Source organism: Urtica dioica, chromosome 6 (assembly GCF_054948205.1).
Source record: "Urtica dioica subsp. dioica isolate 48M chromosome 6, U.dioica_male_clone48M_v1_H2, whole genome shotgun sequence".
Taxonomy (NCBI): domain Eukaryota; kingdom Viridiplantae; phylum Streptophyta; class Magnoliopsida; order Rosales; family Urticaceae; genus Urtica; species Urtica dioica.
In genome coordinates, this window is record NC_142761.1 from 34,245,753 (window position 1) to 34,267,593 (window position 21,841).

Sequence of the window (21,841 nt, forward strand, 5' to 3'; positions counted from 1 at the left end):
CTGTTCTGATGCAATACATAGATAAAAAATAATGGAATGCGTAACAGTAAATGACACAAAGAATAGTAACTCAGTTTAGTGCAATGTTACCTACGTTGGGGGGTAGTTTGCCCAGTAGAAAGGAAATTCATGAAAAATAGTCAATAGTACACAATGGTCTTATGAAAGATCCCTGCTTCAAGGCCTTTTTCTTATTACTACCCGTAAATCTCAACTCAGGCTCCCCCTGAATATAAGCTCCCCTCACTTTCAATCTCAAACACTCTCTCAAATGTTTGGTAATCTTCGATGTCAACACTTGTAAATCCTCTATCACGAAATCACAAAACCCAAAACAACACTCTATGCTTTGTGAAAGAAAATAGCGTCTAGAGAGTCACACCACACATACCAAATAAATAATTTCCCAGTCCGCCGATCTTGCCTGTCTACGATCCCTAATTGTGTGAATGAATACGTCGAGAGACCACTAAGAGCAGGATTTTTCTTTTATAGTAGTCAATACCTCTGAAAATCGAATTAAGGTTTTTTTTTATCCATTCACGCAGAAAAAATACATGTAAAATATCTTCGCGTATCATTCTGACGAATAAAAAAATTTGTCGTAAAAATAAGTCAATAACACACATATAAACAAAAATCGTGTATAAAGTCATACTGTGTAATCAAATCACAACATATTTTGACTCTTTTTTCGGACGTTGTCATTCTTCATTCAAAATGAAGATAGATTACACAAAAAAATGAGAAGGAAAAAAAATGTTTTTACTCTTTTGTGTCGTTAACAATATATATATATATATATATATATATATATATATATATATATATATATATATGAGTGGCAAAAGCTTATAATTCTTGTGCAATAATTTGGTCCTTGGTCGCTTTGATAAACTGACCATGCCATAGCCATGTGCGTAATCGAAAAAAGAAAATAAGAAAATAAAAATTGAAAAACAATAAAGAAAGGAGAAGATCCATAAAGATTTTCGGGACCATAATCTTTTCAGTAACTTTTTAATGTATTTTTCAAAACATCTTTCCATTTTTTAAGAAAGAAGGAAAGAAAAAAAAATCTAATTCCCTTTTTTTGAAATAGAAAGACTTTGGATATATAACGCACTTATGCGAAAAAGGTTAAAGCAATTTATGATGACTGGTTTGTTCTTAAGAAAAATATGTCAACATTCATCCCCCTTTGCTTAACCAACAATTTATAGATATCTATCGCATAAAGTAATATTTTTATCCAAAAAAAAATTACGTAACTAATTAAAACGTTAAGGATTACTATATAGCCAATATTTCGTAAATCTTAGATAAATAACCATAAAAATAATGTGACATTCTTAATTTATCATTTCATCGAAATAAATGATGGGATATTTACCTAAGATGTACGAAACATGTTATAAACAATAGGGTTGATTTCTTCTTTTAAAAAGAACAATCGACAGTTTTATGCATTTTGCATTTGAATATTATTAATTAATTAACTTATTCTTTATGTTGCTTTTTGTGCATTGCAATTACTCCAGATATTTGTCTATACAATAATAATAATAATAATAATAATAATAATAATAATAATAATAATAATAATAATAATAATGTTGTTAGATACTCGGTAGCATTGTTTAGTTTGGCAAAATAATTTTATTTAAATTGTTCAAGACAAGTTGCAAGAAGATGTTCAAGACCCGAGTTATTTCAAGTCACTTTCTCTCGCGCGAATATAACTGGTAATTTTCAGTTTCCAGTTATGAATATTATTATGGTGAGATATTCTCGGATATTTGGTTTCGGAGAATAACATATTCGCGAGAGATTTGGTGTTAACCTTATAAAGCTCATTGTGAGTCGAATTAGGTTAATCACTTTTCTGTTAGGTAAATTCATCCCTATTTTTAACAGCGTTTGATAAAAAAAGCATAGTTGAAAGTCTTTATTTTCAAACCGACGAATAGAAAGGATCCACATGAAGCTCGAGGAGGAGCGCCGTGGTAGATACAAGAAAGTGTTTCATTATATGCGTATAGAGTGTTCGATGACTTTGTCGGTAACAAAACGTTTTCATGGAATATTCCAAATGTATGTGCATGATTAAACTAGTGTATCAATTACTATATACTTTAGTCTAATTTTTTCTTTTATAGGTACTGAGACAACCTTCGACAACCGAATGTGTGTATTTCGTTTCAATGATGATGAAAAACATCATTGAAACTCAAAATTTTCAAAGTCGTTTACAAGAGGTATGTACACATTCAATATGTATATATTCAATATTTAATATATATATATATATATATATATATATATATATATATATATATATGTTTATGATTACTAACAAATTGTTTCGTATATTATTAGTTCCAAAAGTTGAAGGCTTACATGGATGAGGCAATAGAGGCGTATCGAGAAGAATGGTATCAAATGGTGTTATACGGTAAGAACACGCAATTCAAAACGTCAAATGTAGATGGATAGTTAGTATGGTTTAGGTACACGTTTATTCGTTTTGAGATTGTTGGATTTTATTTTGGTATGTTTTGATTCGGATATTCGGTCCAGCTATTAGTATGAATTGTAGAATTTGATTTTGAAATTAATTATTGGGTTATTAAAAATGAATATGTATTGGTATGTCTAATTAGGTTCGAATTTCGGTATATATGAATTTGTGCAGGAAATTTTTGTAATATTTGAATTTGTATATTAAAAATAACACATTACACTGCCCTTATATATGAATGCCTTTAATAGTGAACAATCGAGAGCATGACACATGGCAGAAGAATAGATCGCGCTCGCATATATGCGCCGTCTAAAAGAATAGACGGCACTTATATATAAACGCCGTTTAAACCTTCTGTCCCATAATTCTACGTGTCTCCTACGTGGCACAAGTATAGACTGTGTTTTTTAGGCGATGTCGAATAGTTTTAAAGTCATTAAAAGTATTGGTAATTTAATTTTAATATGTAAAATTTCTACAGATAAGAAAATTTTGATTTTATTTGACATAGAGTGTTAGAAATAATAAACGCACATGATTTCATTCGAATTATAAAGTCATGTGTCTAGAAAAATAATCCGAAAAACCACCCAACCCGATTATATTTTGTTTGGTTTTGTTTGGTTTTACCTTTCGATCAGATTGGTTTGTATTTTAAATCTAAAAAATTAGTTGTATTTCAAAATCAGTAGAAAAATGAAAGTAAAACCTTCGAAAATATAAAAATGAAGGTAAAACTTTTTAGAATAGATTATTTTGACACTAGTGATTTCGAATAGTATTTTATTTAAATCACTTAACGGTCAATTAGCCCATTAATCCAATAGTCCACTTTAAAACATAGCCCAAATTTGTTTTTACTAAAAAAAAAGTAGCTCACCAAATCTAATATTACACTAGATATCCAAAATTGCTCATAAATTTTAGTTTTGTGGGATCCATATTCGTACTTTTTGTACGTTTTTTTTTTCTACTTTGGCAACACCTACGCTTGTGTGAGTGATAAAATTGCAACAGGTATATGTTTGAGGAAAAAATAAACAAGTCTATCTCTCCTAGTCATATACTCTGCCAACAAAGGATCTAATGGGTTGAGCACCGAACTATGCCATGATGGTTTTAACAATCCTGGAGTTGCTCCTGAACATTCCACCATGGCTCATTCCCATTTTATGTCTTGGCACCAACGCATTAAGGCTTGACTTACCCATGCTTGAAAGCTCAAACTTCACATATTTCCTCATCACTTGGCCAATATTGAGTTTCCTTACCTTTTGAGCTTCCTGGTAGTCTCAAGTCCAACATGAGGCTGCCTCACAAACAATATAAAATCCATTCTCGGTGAGCTATGCCCAATTTTGTTTCTAAATTTCCAGATTAGGTTGCTAATAGTAACGAACAGTTATCACTCATGAATCTAGAGTTGGACAATGCCAATCAAATTTTATTAAAAAAGGGGCTTGGAGGTATAAGATTGTACATGATCCCATTGTGTCGAGCCTTTCCAAAGTTCTTTGACCCAATTGCATGTAGAGAAAACATGAGTAGTTGTCACATCCAATGGTGAAAACGAATCAAAATTTTATGTCACTCGGTGATGTTTTTGGACGCGACTTGTCTTTTGGATATGACTAGTCACATCTAAACAATGTTCGAATCTAAAGACTCAATTTACACTTGTACAAAGTGAAGCTTCAAACACAACAAGTTTCAGATGCGACTATGTAGACGCAACTAATAGTATTACAGACGCGACAAGTCGCGTCTGATACAAAATTTTACCAAAATTTTGAAAGCGACATTTATCCCGTTTTTTATTAATTTTGTTTGGTAACAGATGCGAATTGTCGCGCCAAAAATAAAAAGTCGCTTCTATGCAAAATTGGGGGAAATGAAAGAGAAAAATTTGCCTCCATATTTTTTTGCGCTAAAGATATAGATGCGATAAGTTGCTTCTGTAAGTGATAGTCGTGTCTGTAGGTTAAAAACAAATAGACACAACTGAATAAATAAAAATTGGGGGAAATAAAGAGAAAAATTTTCTTCCATATTTTTTTGCGCTAAAGATATAGACACGAGAAGTTGTGTCTGTAGGGTATAGTCGTGTCTGTAGGTTAAAAATAAATAGACACAGCTGATTAAGTAATATATTCCCTTATAAATATATAGATAGATATCATTAAACCCAAATTAAAACCTCGCTTCCACGTTAACTACTCTCTCAACAAACTCCGTGTGCGATGCAATTTTGTAGAAATTGACGGCCATCTTTGTCCCGCCTTGGTTTGTGGTTAGTGTTTCTCTCGTTCCTTCTCTCTACCCAGGTCCTCACTCTCTCACTCCCTCGTTCCGAACCCAGGTTTCACTCCCAACCCAGGTCCGGAAATTCCCAAAAATCCAAAATTTTCTTCTCCGCGCGATTTTGGCCGCCGCTCCAACGTTCGCTGAGGTGAGTCGATATCTCTCCTTCTATCTGTGTCTCTCACTACCCCACTCTCCCATTTTGTCTCAGAAGTCGACTCCCTCAATTCTCAAAAGTCTCAGGTTCACCATCATTCCCCCACTCGAAAAATCCGCCAATCGATCTCTCAGAACCCGCCCAAATACCTGCCATTGTTCCGCCGCTCGTTCTGGTGAGTCTCTCAGACAAAGAGTATTGTTTTTTGGTTTTGTCTGATCGTTTGTTGAATTTGATGAGTGTTGCCTTGATGTTTTTTAGTTTTATATGGACGCCCAAAAATCCTCATTGTTATTTGATTTGATTTTTTTGTGTGCGTTTTTTCTTCTTATTTTTTTCTGTGAGATCCTGTGTCTTGGTCTGAGTTTCGACAGATATTAAACATTGGGTAAATACTGAATATTCTAACATAGAATTGTGTTTGTGTAAATACTGAATTTTGTGAGCTTCATCCGTGGTTGTGCTTGTGTATGTCTCTATAGAAATTAGTATGATAATGAACAGAGAGATAGAGAAAGAAATTGACCGAGAGTAAGAGCGAGAGTTAGAGAAAAAAGATGTTGCAGATTAGACAAGTTATATAGAAATTAGTATGACAATGTTCTGGAATTAAGTTATCTGTAATTAGTATAGAAATTATCTGGAATTAATATGGAAAAAATATATTAGATTAGACAAGTTATATATATAAAAAATATATTTATATAGAAATTAGTATGATAATGTTCTAGAATTAGATTATCGTATACAAACATCAAGTGTCGATTATCTATTTGCTTCTCTTTTTTAGAGTTATAAGTTAGACAAGTTTCGTTTTATATTTGCAGATTACTGTTCATCATTCATCGTTGCATAGTTATTATTCATATCATTTTCGTACGTAGTTGTCACGAGATACTTGAGGCACTCGATCCTCCTATTTTGGTAAGTAAAATAACTTTTGTTTGGTAAATTATATTGATGGTGATATTTTTAGCTTTGATTTGAGTTAACAATTAAGTTATATATATTAAACTATGTTAGGTCTACCAAATAGTAATTAGGAATTGAAATTAGATAATTGTTTATTAATAAAATTATTGAAACTTGTTGAGCTGTTTTGACCAAGCCATGGAGGCTCGGTTTATCTAGTGAGTAGTTAAGAATTCTTATTTGTGATTAAATACTTAAATTTGCATGTTTCGATTTGTCAATAATATAGCAGAAACCATGCTAAATTTTAGGTAGAACTAATTACATTCTAATTTGTAGTTGTAAAAAAATAACTACCTGTGAATTTTTAATCAGCGAAATATCGAATCCAAACCATGAATAGACTTCTGAGAATAATCGTGTGAGTTTGGAGTTTCGAAGTGGCGCAGAAGAGTTTATTCGACTTGCACGCCAGCAAGTGGTAAATGGAAAAGTAAAGTGTCCATGCAAAACTTGCAACAACGTCAAGTATCTGACCATCGATGATGTTGAAACCGACTTGTACGTCCAAGGGTTTTCACCAAACTACAAATGGTGGTTTCATCACGGGGAACCAATAATTACAGAGGTCATAGAAGACAACAAGAGCATTGATGAAAGTGACGATAGAGGGTTGAACGACGCTTTGCATGACATCATAGATCATGATGAATACAACCCAGAGTATGATCCCACCCCGAGAGAAGCACGAGAACAAGAGCAATTGGAGGACATGTTCGTCGAGCTTGAAGCAAAACTGTACCCTGGGTGCAAAGAGTTTTCGGCTTTGTCATTTTTGGTGTTGTTGATGCACATCAAAGTCACGAACCAGTGAACAAACAAGTAGTTCACTCAGCTTCTATAGCTATTGAGGAAGTCTCATCAAACTGGAAATCGAATTCCAGAAAAGCACTACAAGGTGAAGGCGAAGCTGAAACGTTTTGTCATGGGCTACGAGATGATCGGCGTCTGTGTCAATGATTATGCCTTATTTTGGAAGGCGAGGAAAAGGCCGACTATTGTCATGTTTGCAAAGAAAGTGGGTGGAAGGTCAAAGGGGTTGGAAAGAAGATCCCGCATAAGATATTACAGTATTTTCCTTTAAAGGATCAACGGAAGCGATTTGTGCGCATGTCGGCATACAGCTCAGGAAATGATTTTGCATGAGAAGGAACGTGTCGAGGTGCCAGGTGTACTTAGGATCCTGCTAATGGTTTGGCGTGGAAATAGTTTGATAACAAGTATCCTGATTTTGTAGCGGAGCTGAGAAACGTTCGTCTTGGGCTTGCTGCTGATGAGTTCAATCCGTTTAGGAAAAAAAAGCTTACCGTACAGTATGTGGTATGTGGTGTTCACTACATATAACTTGCCCCCTTGGTTGTGCATGAATTCGGAGTACAAGATGTCGACGATGCCCATTCCAGGTCGCAAGTCACTGGAAAAAGACATGGACGTTTTCCTCAAGCCGCTTGTTGAAGAGCTAAACCAGTTATGGCAAGGTTTCAGATTGCGAGATGGGGCCACCACCAGTATTTACAATGCACGCCACAGTACTCTGGACAATTAACGATTTCCCAGCACGAAGTAGTTTGTCAGGATGGAGTGGACAACGGTATTTAGCTTGCCCCACATGCAATAAAGGCATGCCATCCCTCTGTGTTAGAAACAAGATTGTCTATTATGACCACTGTCGATACCTTCCACCGAAGCACTCGATGAAAAAAAGCGAACACTACCAAATCCGCAACGAGAAAGGGAAGCCGCCGAAGAAGTTAAGCGCAAGTAACATACTCGAGCAGTTATTATACGTTCCTCGGACAATACCAGGCAAACACCCTGAGTTTGGACGAAAGAAGCGCAAACGATCGCCGAACCAGTTGAATTGGAGTAAAAACGTATTTTCTACGAGTTGCCATATTGATCAGAATTGCTATTGAAGCACAACCTAGACGTGATGCACATCGAGAAGAATGTTTGTGAGAATCTTTTGGGAACTTTGCTCAGTATAGATAGGAAAAATAAAGACATTTTGAAATCGAGAATAGATTTGAAGGACTTGAAGAAAAAGAGTGATTTGCACTTGAAGAAAGTAGGGGATCATTGGGTCAAGCCGCTCATCTCATTCACGCTAACAGAAGACGAGAGAAAACATTTTACAAGTTTCCTTAAGTCTGTCAAGTTCCCCGATGGATATGCTTTCAAACTTGGCGAAAAATGTTACTCCAAACGGTAAATTGACAGGTTTCACTACTACAAATACAGTTTTCCGGTGCGGATGACTTTTGGGTGGGGTGCGACTTTTCGCACCTCAAAGTCGCACCAAAAAGACTTTCAGGTGCGAATAGTCGGACCCAAAAATCAATTAAGCGCTGTAAAATTTTCGCGAATTTTTTTGAATTTGGGTGCGACTTGTCGCGCCCAAAAGTGTGTTAATACTTTTGGGTGCGACTAAGTCGCACCCAATACTTTCTCCAAAGTAATAGGTGCGACTAAGTCGCACCTAAATGACCTAAATTTTTCCGCGGCCAAACTTCCCCTTTTTTTTTTACAAATGTCATTGGGTGCGACTTTCTCGCACCTGAAAAATATGGATTTTTTAAGTCACTCACTTAGAGGTCGTTTTTTTGTACGACTCGGAATGTTTTTTGAGTCATGGTTTTGATGACTTAAGGTACTATTTGTAGTAGTGTTTGTAGACCTCATGTCAAAAGGCGGGAATTAATTGTGGCAGCAGAAAATGGACTAAAAGACGCGAGATATCGCGTCTGTACGTCGCGTCTACAAGCAGACGCGACATGTGTCGCGTCTGTTTACCAACAGACACGAACATACAGATGCAACCATAATTGCGTCTATTACTAAAATAGATGCGACTTCTGGAGCTTTAGACACGACTTTCCTCGCATCTAAAGCCCCATATTGTCCTAATGTTATCATAGTGCATGGGATAAGTGACTTCTATTAATTAACCCGAAAGGGCCTAACTCGACTCTTTTTGTGCCCGATCGATCTTTTTCATGTAACCTCTCCATGAACTCATAGATCTCTTTCACCTTCTAAGTTTACATAGAAGAACACCTTCATGGAGAGAGCGGTCCCTAAAATGTACGACGATGTTCTCCATGTAATCTGGGAGACTAATTTTCAGGACAATAACCACCGTAGTGGAAAGCCTAACTCAAGAAAACTACCGAGAAAAAAAGTCTCAAATAATAAATATATTGACTAGATTATAATATATGAAAATTATGGACACTAAATTAAGTAGATATTGATAACTAGGTATACAAAATTCTTCATTATTTATATTTGAGGATATGATTATATCATAATAACATCTATTTACATAAAAAAATGGATCTTTTATTGCTAAACTGAGAATGTGAAAATTTATTATTATTAAACACTATATATATATATATATATATATATATATATATATATATATATATATATATATATATATATTGAAACAAGAATGGACATTTTCATTCATTAGACGGGTAGTTCGCCAATATTTCATCAGAGATACATAAAGGACATTTTAAGATCCAACGAATGTTGGACTGAAAAATTAAAAGAGTTATGGGCAAGGACGTCCCATCGCCTTATTTCCTTCGTAACGAATGAATTAGCAACATCTACCTTCAAACCACGAAATAAGCTCACGTATAGCGGCGATTATAGCCGCCACATCTATCGGAGGACTCTCGTCTGTAATCGGTCACCGCCAGTTTGCACTCACTTTCTACGATGTCGATATGCAGCCCGTACGTCTTCCCGAATAGTAGCCCCTCCCGGATTGCTAAACAGTCGGCAACAAAAGTGTTGAGGGACGACTGAACTGTACTAGAAAATTCTCCACAGAGTTCACCCATCAAGTTACGAATCACCCCACCCAGCCTTGTCGAGTTGTCCTTCCTAGAAATAGCGGCATCCACATTTAGCATCAATTTTCCATCCGGCGGGGGTCTCCACGGATCGGCTTTCCTCTGCGTTGTCGCCCTCACCGTTGTTGAGTTGGCTTTCTAAAACTCATGTATCCATTGAGTTTTCGTCTCAACGATGCGATCGATGGGCATGGATGTGGAATCATGGACCAGGTCATTTCTTGGTTGCCACACTAGGAATGCCGAGACCACCATGAACTATCTTTTTCGATTTATTAAGAATCGCCCCACGCTCGATTGACAAATTCAATCGGAAGATGACCACCTTCCCCACGAAAAGCACACCACAACACTGTGCTTTTCTAGAATCGTTTCACATTATGGCAAGTGATAATGACGTGGCTACTTGTCTCACAGCCCCCACGACGAGGCACATATACTAGAGCAGTGAACCCCACATCATTGAAGAGCCACAAAAGAAGGAATTACATCGCGTAAGAGTCGCCAAAAAATACCTTTGTCTTGGGCGGAAGAGCAAGAATCCAGAGGGAGTTCCAGAGAGGGTTATGTGGCGTCGATGTCGAGGCTGCGTCGCCAGGATAGGTGACAAGGCGATACACTGATTTAACAGTATAATTGATGGAACGTTCGTAGTGCCAAATGATCTTGCCTGCAGCGTGGTTAAGCTCCATAGGAATCCGAAGAATTTCCATGTCGTCTATCGACCAACATTGTGTCTCTACTTTGTTCCGATCCCACTGGTTTGACATTGGGCAAATAAGCTCAGACTTTCATTTCGTGGTTTGCATGGTTTGGAACGGTGATAACCTTAAACGTGGAAGGTCTTGGGATCCATCGATTGTCGAAGACTTTAACCTGTTGTCCATCTCCCATCCTTCATCGAGTTCCTCTTACAATGTTCTCTCGACCCCAAAGGAAAGGTATCCAAAGAACGAGTCTCGAGTTTTTGAGTCGGGCTTCAAAAAAAAGGACAAATGAAAGTAATTGGATTTTAAAACCTTAGAGGCCAGCGATTTGGGGCAAGTAATGATGCGCCATCCTTGCTTGGCTAAAAGAGCTTGGCTGAAGCTTTTCATGTCCTTGAAGCCAAGTCCACCATGCGATTTCATAGGCACAGAGTTTCCCACGATCTCCAATGAATTTTTCGGTTGTCCTCGTTGCTGCCCCAAAAGATCCGGTCCATGAGTTTCTCCATTTCCTTGCTCAAATCCGTTGGTAATTTGAAAACACTCATGGAATAAATGAGTAACACTCAGAAAGAGTTACAGAGAAAGAAGAAAGCCCTGATGAAACCCTATCTAAGGTGTTACCTGACTTGTGATTTCCCCGTTGATACTAAAGGCGTAGATAGGAGTCAATAAGCAGTCCATGACAACATCTATCCATTTCTTCGAAAAGCCGAGCCTTTGAAGGATAATCTCTACAAAGCCCCTACTCGACCTTGTCATAAGCCTTTCTCATGTCGAGCTTGAGGCTTGTCTACACTTTGTTTCCCCACGTCTTTTTAGCAAGTGAGTGAATGAGCTTTAATGCTACAATGATATTGTCGGTGATTAGTCGGCTTTGAGCGAACACACTCCGTCTCTGAGAAATACTAGGATTCAAAGCTTTTTTTTTAAAACAGTTAGCCAATGTTTTAGTGATGATTTTGTACAGCACATTACAGAGAATAATCGGCCTAAAATCAGTAAGCTTTATATGATTCTTTACCTTCGGAATTAGAACATTAGTCATGTGGTTGAGCTAGCGAATCGAGGCTGAGCCGTTGAGGGTTGGGAGACAGAGGTTCACAACTTGGTCACCTACCTTCGGCCACATCCTTTGATAGAATGCACAATGAAATCCGTTGAGGCCGGGAGATATGTCAGATCCCATGTCAAAGACTTCCCTCTTCACCTCTTTAGCCACAAAAACAGAATCCAAATCGGGACGATGTTCATCGAGAAGTCGGCGACTCCACCGCCATGATGAAAGGCTCAAAATCACCCCGGCCAGGTGATTGCAAGGTTAAAAAGCACGCGGAAATACCTTTCGATCATATCCACGATGACTATTGGGGAGTCCTGCCATAATTCATCCTCGTTGAAGAGACTCTTTATGGTGTTCCTTTTTCGACGTATATATATATATATATATATATATATATATATATATATATATATATATATATATATATCACGCCGATAGGATTATCAATATTTCTTATCATATTCACTACAATTGACAAATTTGAGCGTGAGAATGAGTTGTGTTCTTGGCTAAGTTTCTAGCAAAGCTAAGAGCGATCTCAATTGTGTAAGTTTACAACCGACTATGGTTCCACTTGTTGTGCTTTAATGTTTAATTTATTTATGAATCAAACTCTTTTCTCCTCTCATAAAATTATACTCTTTTACTTTTCATAGTCATGCTTGATTAATGTGATTTTTAAAGAGTATCAATTTCTTATAACACTTATTTTGTGGTTTTTCTTTTATTACAATTTTGTTGATTAGATATATTGTAAGTTTAAGGATTGCCTATAAAATTTGTTAAAAGAATATTATTGTGTTAGACTAATTCTTGCTGCGCTATAATCACTTTGATATATCGTCGTTTTGGTTTAGTCAACGAGATTTTTATTCACGGTTTTAATTGGAAGAGTTTGTTCTTAAATTAGTACATGAGTTTTATTGGTTGATCTTAACGTTGATTTTTCGATTACTTGTTTGGGATGTGAAACTTGTAATTGAGTTATAAGTGTGGAACCGTATTGGTAATTGGTAAATGGAGCAATTGAGTAGTCCAACGTCTTGTGTTTTCTCTCTTTGATTTTATAAATTTTTTAATCATAAAAACAATCTCTTCATTTTTATATTTCTTTTACCACTTGACATATGATTTTGGTTTTCATTTTCAGTTTTTGACTCATCGTGGATACGACTTCGTTTTTCTCGTGCTATCAACGACCACTTAACGATTGCACAATTTGAGTGTGATCAAATTTTGACGCCGTATAGGCGGTCCCTAATAAAAAAAACTAAGGTGGGCGGTTGTTTTGGCTAGCAATGGGTTTTCTAGTGGAAAATTAACCAAACCTTGATGCTTTCTAGTGGTCAATAGATATGGGCTATTAGAGCGAAAAGAAAGATAGAAAGGCATGTCCTATTTGTCCTTGCCATGTGATCCAGTAGTTATTGATTTAATATCTCCTAACTTAACTTTTACTTATTTAATTAAGTTCATACTTCATATAAAAAAAAAGACTACTTTTTATGGGGTCCACAATTTAGGCTTTGAGCAATCTTATTGATCTATGGTTGTCACACTCACAATCCACAAGTGTGGACCGTTTGATTTGGACATAAAGATGGTGTGCGAGTGAGAAGACATAGAGACCTCTCTCTCTCTCTCTCTCTCTGACACACACGATCTCTGGTGGGGGAAAATATGGTGGATCATCTTGACGATCCTTTGTGGGTTCCATTCAAGAAGTTAAAATTTAATTATTAGCTATATACAAATACAATACATATTTAATTTTCGAATGACATAACACACGCATAAAATAATCTCATCGAAGGATTTTCGAGACATAATACACAATACATATGCAAATCTCGAAATTTTAGAAATTGATTTTATGCTTTAGAAAAATATTGAACTAACGGGAGCTTTATTAATCCTTTTATGTGTTAGCATGGCAAAGTATTTTACTATTTTATTCATATTATTTGTTTAAATGATAAAAGCAACACCAACATCTTCTTATTAATTATTCTAATTAACTTGTGTTCTTTTAATTATGTAATAAAATCAGATATTGATTCAATTAATTTTTTTTGTAATTTAGAAGCATACTAAAATTTTATATAAAAACTAATATTTTTTCTCTATTTATTTGCATTGAGCATTATTCATTTAGTGAAATATCGAGTTCAACCGTTGGTTTTCAAAAATATCGAGTTCATACCATTTGTTTAAATAAAATGACAAAATTATACACCGAAATAGATAACAGTGTAATAAATCTTTCTTTCGTTGATATAAACTCTTATATAAAAAAACCGAATCAAATCCAAACCAGTACCCTAACTTTAAAATTCCCAATATTGAAAAAAATAGCCTTAAATTGAATTAAAATAATAAAATTCATATCTCCCAAGAGATGACTTCATTTCGTATTCGAACTGCAACTCTAAATCCTGAATTCTATGTTCGAATCTGTGATTTTGATCACTATCAACTGTCGATTTTTATACATTCACATCTTTTAGTGTTCTTCGCGATTAAGAGTATGCTGTTTATTTTTTAGTTTTTAAATAAATTACATATATGGTGCGAATGAATAAAGATAAATGATGTTTACATATAAATATTATAGTCAACGTCAATGAAAAGTCAATAAAAATTCATCAAAAGAAAATTCGTGGCACTATTGTCTATTTTATGGTATAATTTTGTCATTTTAATTAAAAAGAAGGTATGAACTCGGCATTTCTGAAAATCAAAAGTTAAACTCGACATTTCACTAAAACACAAGATATACATGTCATTTTTCCTACTTTAAATTATTGTTTATCATTCTGTAAATTGCTTTGCTGATATATTTTATCATTATTCATTTAAAAAATTATATATATTTATAAGAATAACCACAACTGTAATATTACAAAATCTAAACTCTTTTAATTATTTATGTCCATATAAACTACTTTTCTTCTATCAAAGATTCACAACTTATAAGGACTTGTATAGCGTGATACCTTTTCTGATAATTTTTTTTATTTATTCAAAATTTATTTCTAAAGTTATTTTCACTACGATTGTCAATTTTTTTAAAGAGACAACTACGTCAGCAACCCAATAGCTCGTCATTCTTTAAAAAGTAGTCAAAATTTTATTTAATAAAATATATCCATAAAAACGCAGTAAATTAATTAACTAAATAATAAATTAAATTTACTCTTTAATTAATTTACTACGAACTTGATGGGCCATCAAATGAGCGATTGCAAAAGTTTTCATGATTGAGGTTAAGGAAGAAAACAACATTTTAATAAAAAATTTTGCATCGATTACCGGTCCAACTACACGGGTGTGGTTTCGCACCAAGCAAACAAGGATAATACACAAAAGATCTAAATACACTCCTAATGATAATGAAGTTAATCCATTCCAATCATATATTAATTACTTTGCCGGAGGTGGATCGTCTGGATTACCGGATTGTTAGAATGTTTCTTGTTAATTGTATTGTTATTGTTGTTTTATAAGTTTAACTTTTATTTTTTATCTTTTTTTTTTTAACTTTTGTAGTAGTATTTTTTTTTTTTTATAATATTAAGATTTTTGTAGTGATGGTATTTGTAGTAGTTTCTTTTAATTATTGGCTTAATTAAGTTTGATATCTATAAATTATAATTATTATTTATCAACTTAATTTGGTTTGATATCTATAAACTTTTATTAATTATTGATTTAATTTAAATGGTATTAAAAAAATTAATTTGGATTATAAACAAAACTCTAAACATTTAAAATCATATTGATTAAATTTGAATTACTTAAAATATGTACCTTTAATTAAGAAATATGCCTTAATTATATTAAAATGATGATTAAATATTTGGTGTAATCTTTACATCAAATGAATAATATTATAATAAATTTGGTGTAACACTGTTTATTTTGTGTAAAAGTTTCACCGAATAATTTTAAAATTTTGAAATTTTTACCATTGAATTTTTTTACTTTATGTATAAAATTTTGAAGATGCATTAAAGAGGCTCTAACAAATTCTTGTTTTTTAAGCGCGTGTAAATGTATTGACTTGTATACTTTTTTTGTGTGGTGGTGAAGAGACAAAAGGAAAGAAGATTATTTTGACCATAATAATTAAGCAAATACAGATATTTAAACCAAAAACTAGTTGCTATGATTTGTATAAATTTGTATAGCAAATAAAGATAAAATGTTAGGCCAAGGCAAGCTATGAAACCACAAATTTAAGGACATAAAAAAAAAAGATTTGTATTTACCATTGGAAATAAATCGTTAAATAGGCTAACAAGTATTATTTAAGACAAAAGAAATTAATTACAGCATAGAATTCAGTACCTACCAACCTATACACCTACCAAATATAGGCTTTTTTCCTTTCAAAATATTTTTCCGAGAAAATAATTGGTTATCCTTTTTTATTACAAGTCCAAAAAAGTAGAGTAAAAGCTCTTTATTTCTTAGCCTGGGCTTTATTTTATTTTATTTTTTCTCTCAAAGAAAGAAGCCTCACAGTTCTCTCGTTAACTCTCTCTCTCTCTCTCCTCGTCATCTAGAAACTCTCTCTCATCTCTCGCCTTCCTCTCACAGTTCTATACAATTCAGAGATAGAGAACAATGAGAGCGACGATATGAAAGCATGCTTGTCGGCCATTAAAGCTTCACAACAAAAACGCTCCTCTACAACCCATTTCGCTTTGCTTTAATTTCACTATTCGACGCGTTTCTCTTTTAGTGTATATGAATATATTATTCATTAATATCATGTGAATTATAGTGAAGAAATAATTTTTCCCCGGGCTGGGGGTTTATTGCTATTCATTTATTTTCTCCTTCAACACAGTTTTATGGTTATTTGTTGGGTGTGAGTGTTGTGAGATATTTAAGCGACAAAAAAAATTGTCCTTTGGATCGAAAGATCCCACCATTTTCGTGGGCAAAAAGATAAATTCTTTTGGGTTGGGTTTTTGGGGGTCTGTGATTCTGATTCCGAGCTCATGAGTTCCATGGTCTTAAGTTTGTCACTTCTGAGAGTCAATGTGAAGTGGTGGACTTGCTGTTTCTATTATCTTGTCTACGATAAGTGATTCACAGGTATGTTATTACTTTGCTTTTTATTTATTTATTTTATTTATAAGAAATACATAACTTTTTTTTTTTTTTTTTTTGCATTTTTTTATTTTCGCTAGATACAGCTTTGGTTTTCTGTATATCTCGAAACACTGTATTGTATCCTTTAAAGCAAAAATATCAATGAATTATCAGATACAAAGTACTGTTTTTTTTTTTTTTTTTGGTGACTAAAGTTTGTAAGCTTCAGAGGTATCTGAAACAGGGTTGCTTTTGAAATCTGCGATTAGTTCTTACAAACATGGGTTTCAACTGAGAGATATGAGATTTCTGTTGTATTTCCAGGTACATGATTATTGTGGTTCTCTCTGGGTGATTCTAAAATGGTCACACCTTTTGAATCGAGTAAGATTTTGGGATTCGCATTACTCTTCTTCGCTCTGTCTTTGTTCACCACCACTAATGGCTTGAACTCCGAGGGACTTTCTCTGTTGGCGATAAAGAGCTCTCTCCGAGACGATTCCGGTCACCTGCTGAGCTGGCACCCCGGCGACCGAAACCCCTGCAATTGGGCCGGAGTGAACTGCACTCTCGGGCCCGGCCTGCCCGTCGTGTGGTCGCTCAACGTGAGCTCTATGAACCTCTCGGGGACCGTGGGTCCCGCCATTGGAAGGCTTGTCCACCTGGCGAGCCTCGACTTATCAAACAACTTTCTCTCCGGCAACATACCCGAGGAGATCGGAAACTGCTCAAGCCTTGTGGAGCTGAATTTGAACGACAACCGGTTCACGGGCCCGATCCCGGCCCGATTGGGCCTCTTGTCGAGCCTGAGGAGCCTAAACCTCTGCAACAATGGGCTCTCGGGCTCGATCCCGGAAGAGCTCGGCGGATTGTCTTCGCTGGTCGAGCTCGTCGCTTACACGAACAACCTCACCGGCCCGGTGCCCCGCTCGATCGGGAGGCTTGTGAATCTGAGGACTTTTAGGGCCGGTCAGAACGCGATCTCCGGTACAATCCCGGCGGAGATCAGAGGGTGTAGGAGCTTGGAGCTTCTCGGCCTTGCTCAGAATCGGATCGGAGGCGAATTGCCTAAAGAGCTCGGGTTGCTTGGAAGATTGAAGGACTTGGTTCTTTGGGAGAATCAGATATCTGGGTCGATCCCGAAGGAGCTCGGGAACTGCATGAGCCTCCGAACCGTGGCTCTGTATAAGAATCTGCTCTCGGGCCCGATCCCGAGGGAGATCGGGAAGCTGAGGTTGTTAAGGAAGCTTTACGCGTACAGGAACGAGCTTAACGGGACGATTCCGAGGGAGATTGGGAATCTCAGTCTTGCCACAGATATCGATTTCTCGGAGAACTCTCTGAGCGGAGTCATTCCCGCTGAGTTCGGTAAAATAACCGGGTTGAAGCTGCTTTACCTGTTTCAGAACCAACTCTCGGGTTTCATCCCTGTCGAGCTCGGCGGATTGAAGAACTTGACGAAGCTTGATCTCTCGATAAACCTGCTCGAAGGTCCGATCCCGGTTGGGTTTCAGAACCTGACCAGGATGACCCAGTTTCAGCTCTTTGACAACTCTCTCAACGGGACGATCCCAACGGAGCTCGGCCTCCACAGCCAGCTCTGGGTCGTTGATTTCTCCGACAATTTTCTCACCGGAGAAATCCCGCCTCATCTCTGCCGGCAGTCCAACCTTATTCTTCTCAGCCTCGAGTCGAACAAGCTACACGGCAAAATCCCGCTGGGGGTTTTGAACTGCACGTCGTTAGTCCAGCTCAGGCTAGCTCGGAATGCTCTCACTGGAGACTTCCCGTCGGAGCTCTGCAAGTTGGTCAACCTCTCGGCGATCGCGCTGGACCAGAACAAGTTCTCTGGTCCGATCCCGCCAGAGATCGGAAACTGCCGGAAGCTTCAGAGGCTCCACATATCGGGGAACCGGTTCGCCGAAGAGCTCCCGAAAGAGATCGGAAACCTGAACCAGCTCGTGACTTTCAACATATCGTCGAACTCTTTCACCGGAAGATTCCCTGCCGAGATAGTAAACTGCGTGAAGCTCCAGCGGCTCGATGTCAGCCAGAACGGGTTCGACGGCTCATTGCCCGGCGAGCTCGGAACACTCTTTCAGCTCGAGCTCTTGTGGCTCTCGGACAACAATTTCTCCGGCGAGATTCCGGCAGCCTTGGGAAACCTCTCCCGGCTGACCGAGCTTCAGATGGGTGGAAACGTGTTTTCTGGTGAGATTCCGCGGGAACTCGGCTCCCTCACAGGCCTGCAAATCGCGATGAATCTCAGCTACAACAATCTGACCGGAAAAATCCCGTCCGAGCTCGGAAACCTCAACTTGCTCGAATACCTCCTCCTCAACAACAACCGTCTGACCGGCCAAATCCCGAGCACGTTCGAGAACCTCTCGAGCCTCTTGGGCTGCAACTTCTCCTACAACGATCTCGCCGGTCCGTTGCCTCCAATTCCACTCTTTCAGAACATGAATCTCACCAGCTACATCGGGACCAGAGGCCTCTGCGGAACGCCTCTCAGCGACTGCCTCGCCGGCTCCTACTTTGATCCAATCCCACGCCGCCACGCGAGCGCCGAGACCCACCGGGGAAAGATCGTGACTGTGGTCGCCGGCGCCGTCGGAGGAGTCTCTCTGATCCTCATCGCCGTGATCCTCTACCACATGAGAAGAAGGCCGGGCGAGACTGTGACACGTTTTGCTGACGAGGACGACGGTTCAAACTCACCGGACTCGGACGCATATTTCGCTCCGAAAGAAGGATTCACGTTCCAGGTATTAATATCTAAAAAATCCAGACCTTATCCATCAATTATATTCTCACTCGAAGTACTCGATCTATACCAGGACCTCGTCGAGGCAACGCACAACTTCCACGAGAGCTTCGCGGTGGGAAGAGGCGCGTGTGGGACCGTGTACCGGGCCGAGACCGGGACGGGAAAGACGATTGCGGTGAAGAAGCTCGCGTCGCACCGCGAAGGGAACAACAACGGGATCGAGAACAGCTTCCGAGCGGAGATCTCGACGCTCGGGAAGATCAGGCACCGGAACATCGTGAAGCTCCACGGGTTTTGCCACCACCAGGGCTCGAATCTCCTGCTCTACGAGTACATGGTGAACGGGAGCTTGGGGGACTCGCTGCACGGGTCGGCGGGCTCGGTGCTGGGCTGGGCCGACAGGTTCAAGATCGCTCTTGGGGCCGCCGAGGGACTCTCGTACCTCCACCACGACTGCAAGCCCAGGATCGTCCACCGCGATATCAAGTCCACCAACATTTTGCTCGACCACAATCTCGAAGCCCATGTCGGAGATTTCGGACTCGCCAAAGTCATCGACATGCCCTATTCCAAATCCATGTCTGCTGTCGCCGGCTCCTACGGCTACATTGCTCCCGGTAAGGTTTCCATTTCTCGTCATTTCACTTTTCTTTGGGAAGCTGAAAAATGACCACCGTATTAGGAGATTAGAAACCTGACATAAATTGATGACAATAGAATAGTAGAGTACGGGAAAATCAAGAATACTCAAATATACGCGCGACGGCGAAACATCACAGGTAGATGAGGAAATCTTGTATCTCGAAAAATAAGTTACAACAGGAGAAAGTTCAAGCAGTGCGAAAAATTGCCAGTGAGAAAAGTGTCGAAACCTCAGTAGTAAGGAATCCGAAAAACATTGCAAGTATCAAATGGTTTCCCAGGATATGATCCAATTCCCATCCAGGTCATCAAAACTCGGGCCAAAAACTACATGCTTCCAAATATAAATGGAGAAGATTATCCTCACAATATGTTTAAATTATGTTTAAATTGTAAAATTACAGTTTGGAGCGGGGATCTAATCTTTACTCAATTTATTGTTCCAGAGTATGCTTATACAATGAGAGTGACAGAGAAATGCGACATCTACAGCTACGGGGTCGTGTTATTGGAGCTTCTGACCGGAAAAACTCCAGTGCAGACGATAGAGGAAGGAGGCGATCTGGTGAACTGGGTCAAACTATACGTGCGAGACCATTCTCTGACGCCCGGAGTCCTCGACGATCGGCTCGATCTATCCGACAAAGCGCTGGTACGTCACATGCTCACAGTGCTCAGGATCGCCCTGATGTGCGCGAGCTTGAACCCGCTCGATCGACCCACAATGCGACAGGTCGTCTCAATGCTCGTCCAGTCTGGCGACCACATTAGCCTCGACCTTTCGCCGCCACCGAGCCCTCCGATCAAAGACGATGTGCCGTGAAAAGTCAGGTTTTTTTTTTTTTTTTTTTCATAACCGAGAAGTTTATTTTTACACGAGTTTTTCCTGGTATCATTTTTTTTTAATTTATTTACAGGAAATATGGTAGTTCCATGTATATTTTTAATTAGAATAATGACATAAAAAAGTCTTAATTTGTCGTAGTTTTACAGGGCTGATTAGGATTTTTTTTTTTTTTTTTTTTTTCCCTTTTCTGATATCATGTATTCTTACTTACCATTTACACAGTAAGTAAAAGTCAATGTATAGCTTAAAGTATCAATCAATTTTACATTGATTTACTGCTTTTTTTTTGTTTGTTTTGTTTGGTTTTGTTTTTTTGTTACTTATTATTTACTACAAATGTTCCTCAAGTAAATTCCCTCAACCCACCTTTTTGTATGACTGGAAAAATGTAGAGAAACAGTTGAGCCCAGTGACTAAAAATTTCATATACGATTTTAGCGATCAGTGATCTTATCTTTCTGTGCTTCCACATTCCAAATTTATCAAATGTTTATTTTATTAGAGGGTATGGACATGCGAGTGACATTTCAATCTAATGTATAGCAAATTAGAAAGCTGGCAGAAAAAAGGAAATTGGAGAGAGATGGCAATATTGTTCAAGTCATGATATGTTTCAAATGTGAACATTTTAAATTAAGATTTTTGACGGATTGAAAAGTAAACATCCTAGTGCTGCCAAGTTTTATTATATTTGAACATCATAAACTAGTTTTCTGTAATGTAACAACCTAAAGCCATCGGCACATAGCTACTGCTATAACGAAGTTGGAATAATATATCCGTAAATGCCCGGAGGACATTCTTTCACCAATAATGCGTTACTCACATCATTAGCCTTATGTTTCAAGCCGATTTCGAGCTTATTTAGAACATAATCCAAATGATT

General features: G+C 37.6%; 1 protein-coding gene across 1 annotated transcript; it reads left to right on the plus strand.

Annotated features, from left to right (window-relative positions):
• The first annotated feature begins 16,097 nt into the window (after positions 1 to 16,097).
• LOC149393762 (uncharacterized) lies at positions 16,098 to 21,234 on the plus strand. The gene is made up of 4 exons (XM_089616932.1): positions 16,098 to 16,699; positions 17,021 to 19,464; positions 19,537 to 20,083; positions 20,555 to 21,234. Exons 2-4 carry the CDS (start codon positions 17,059 to 17,061, stop codon positions 20,929 to 20,931), a joined length of 3,330 nt encoding a protein of 1,109 aa, XP_089473058.1. The 5' UTR covers positions 16,098 to 16,699; positions 17,021 to 17,058; the 3' UTR covers positions 20,932 to 21,234.
• Positions 21,235 to 21,841: the final 607 nt, after the last annotated feature.

Coding starts and splice junctions, on each gene's coding strand:
- LOC149393762 (XM_089616932.1), top strand. CDS start 17,059: ATGGTCACACCTTTTGAATCGAGTAAGATTTTGGGATTCGCATTACTC. Junction 19,465..19,536: donor AAGAAGGATTCACGTTCCAG/GTATTAATATCT, acceptor GATCTATACCAG/GACCTCGTCGAGGCAACGCA. Junction 20,084..20,554: donor CTACGGCTACATTGCTCCCG/GTAAGGTTTCCA, acceptor TTATTGTTCCAG/AGTATGCTTATACAATGAGA.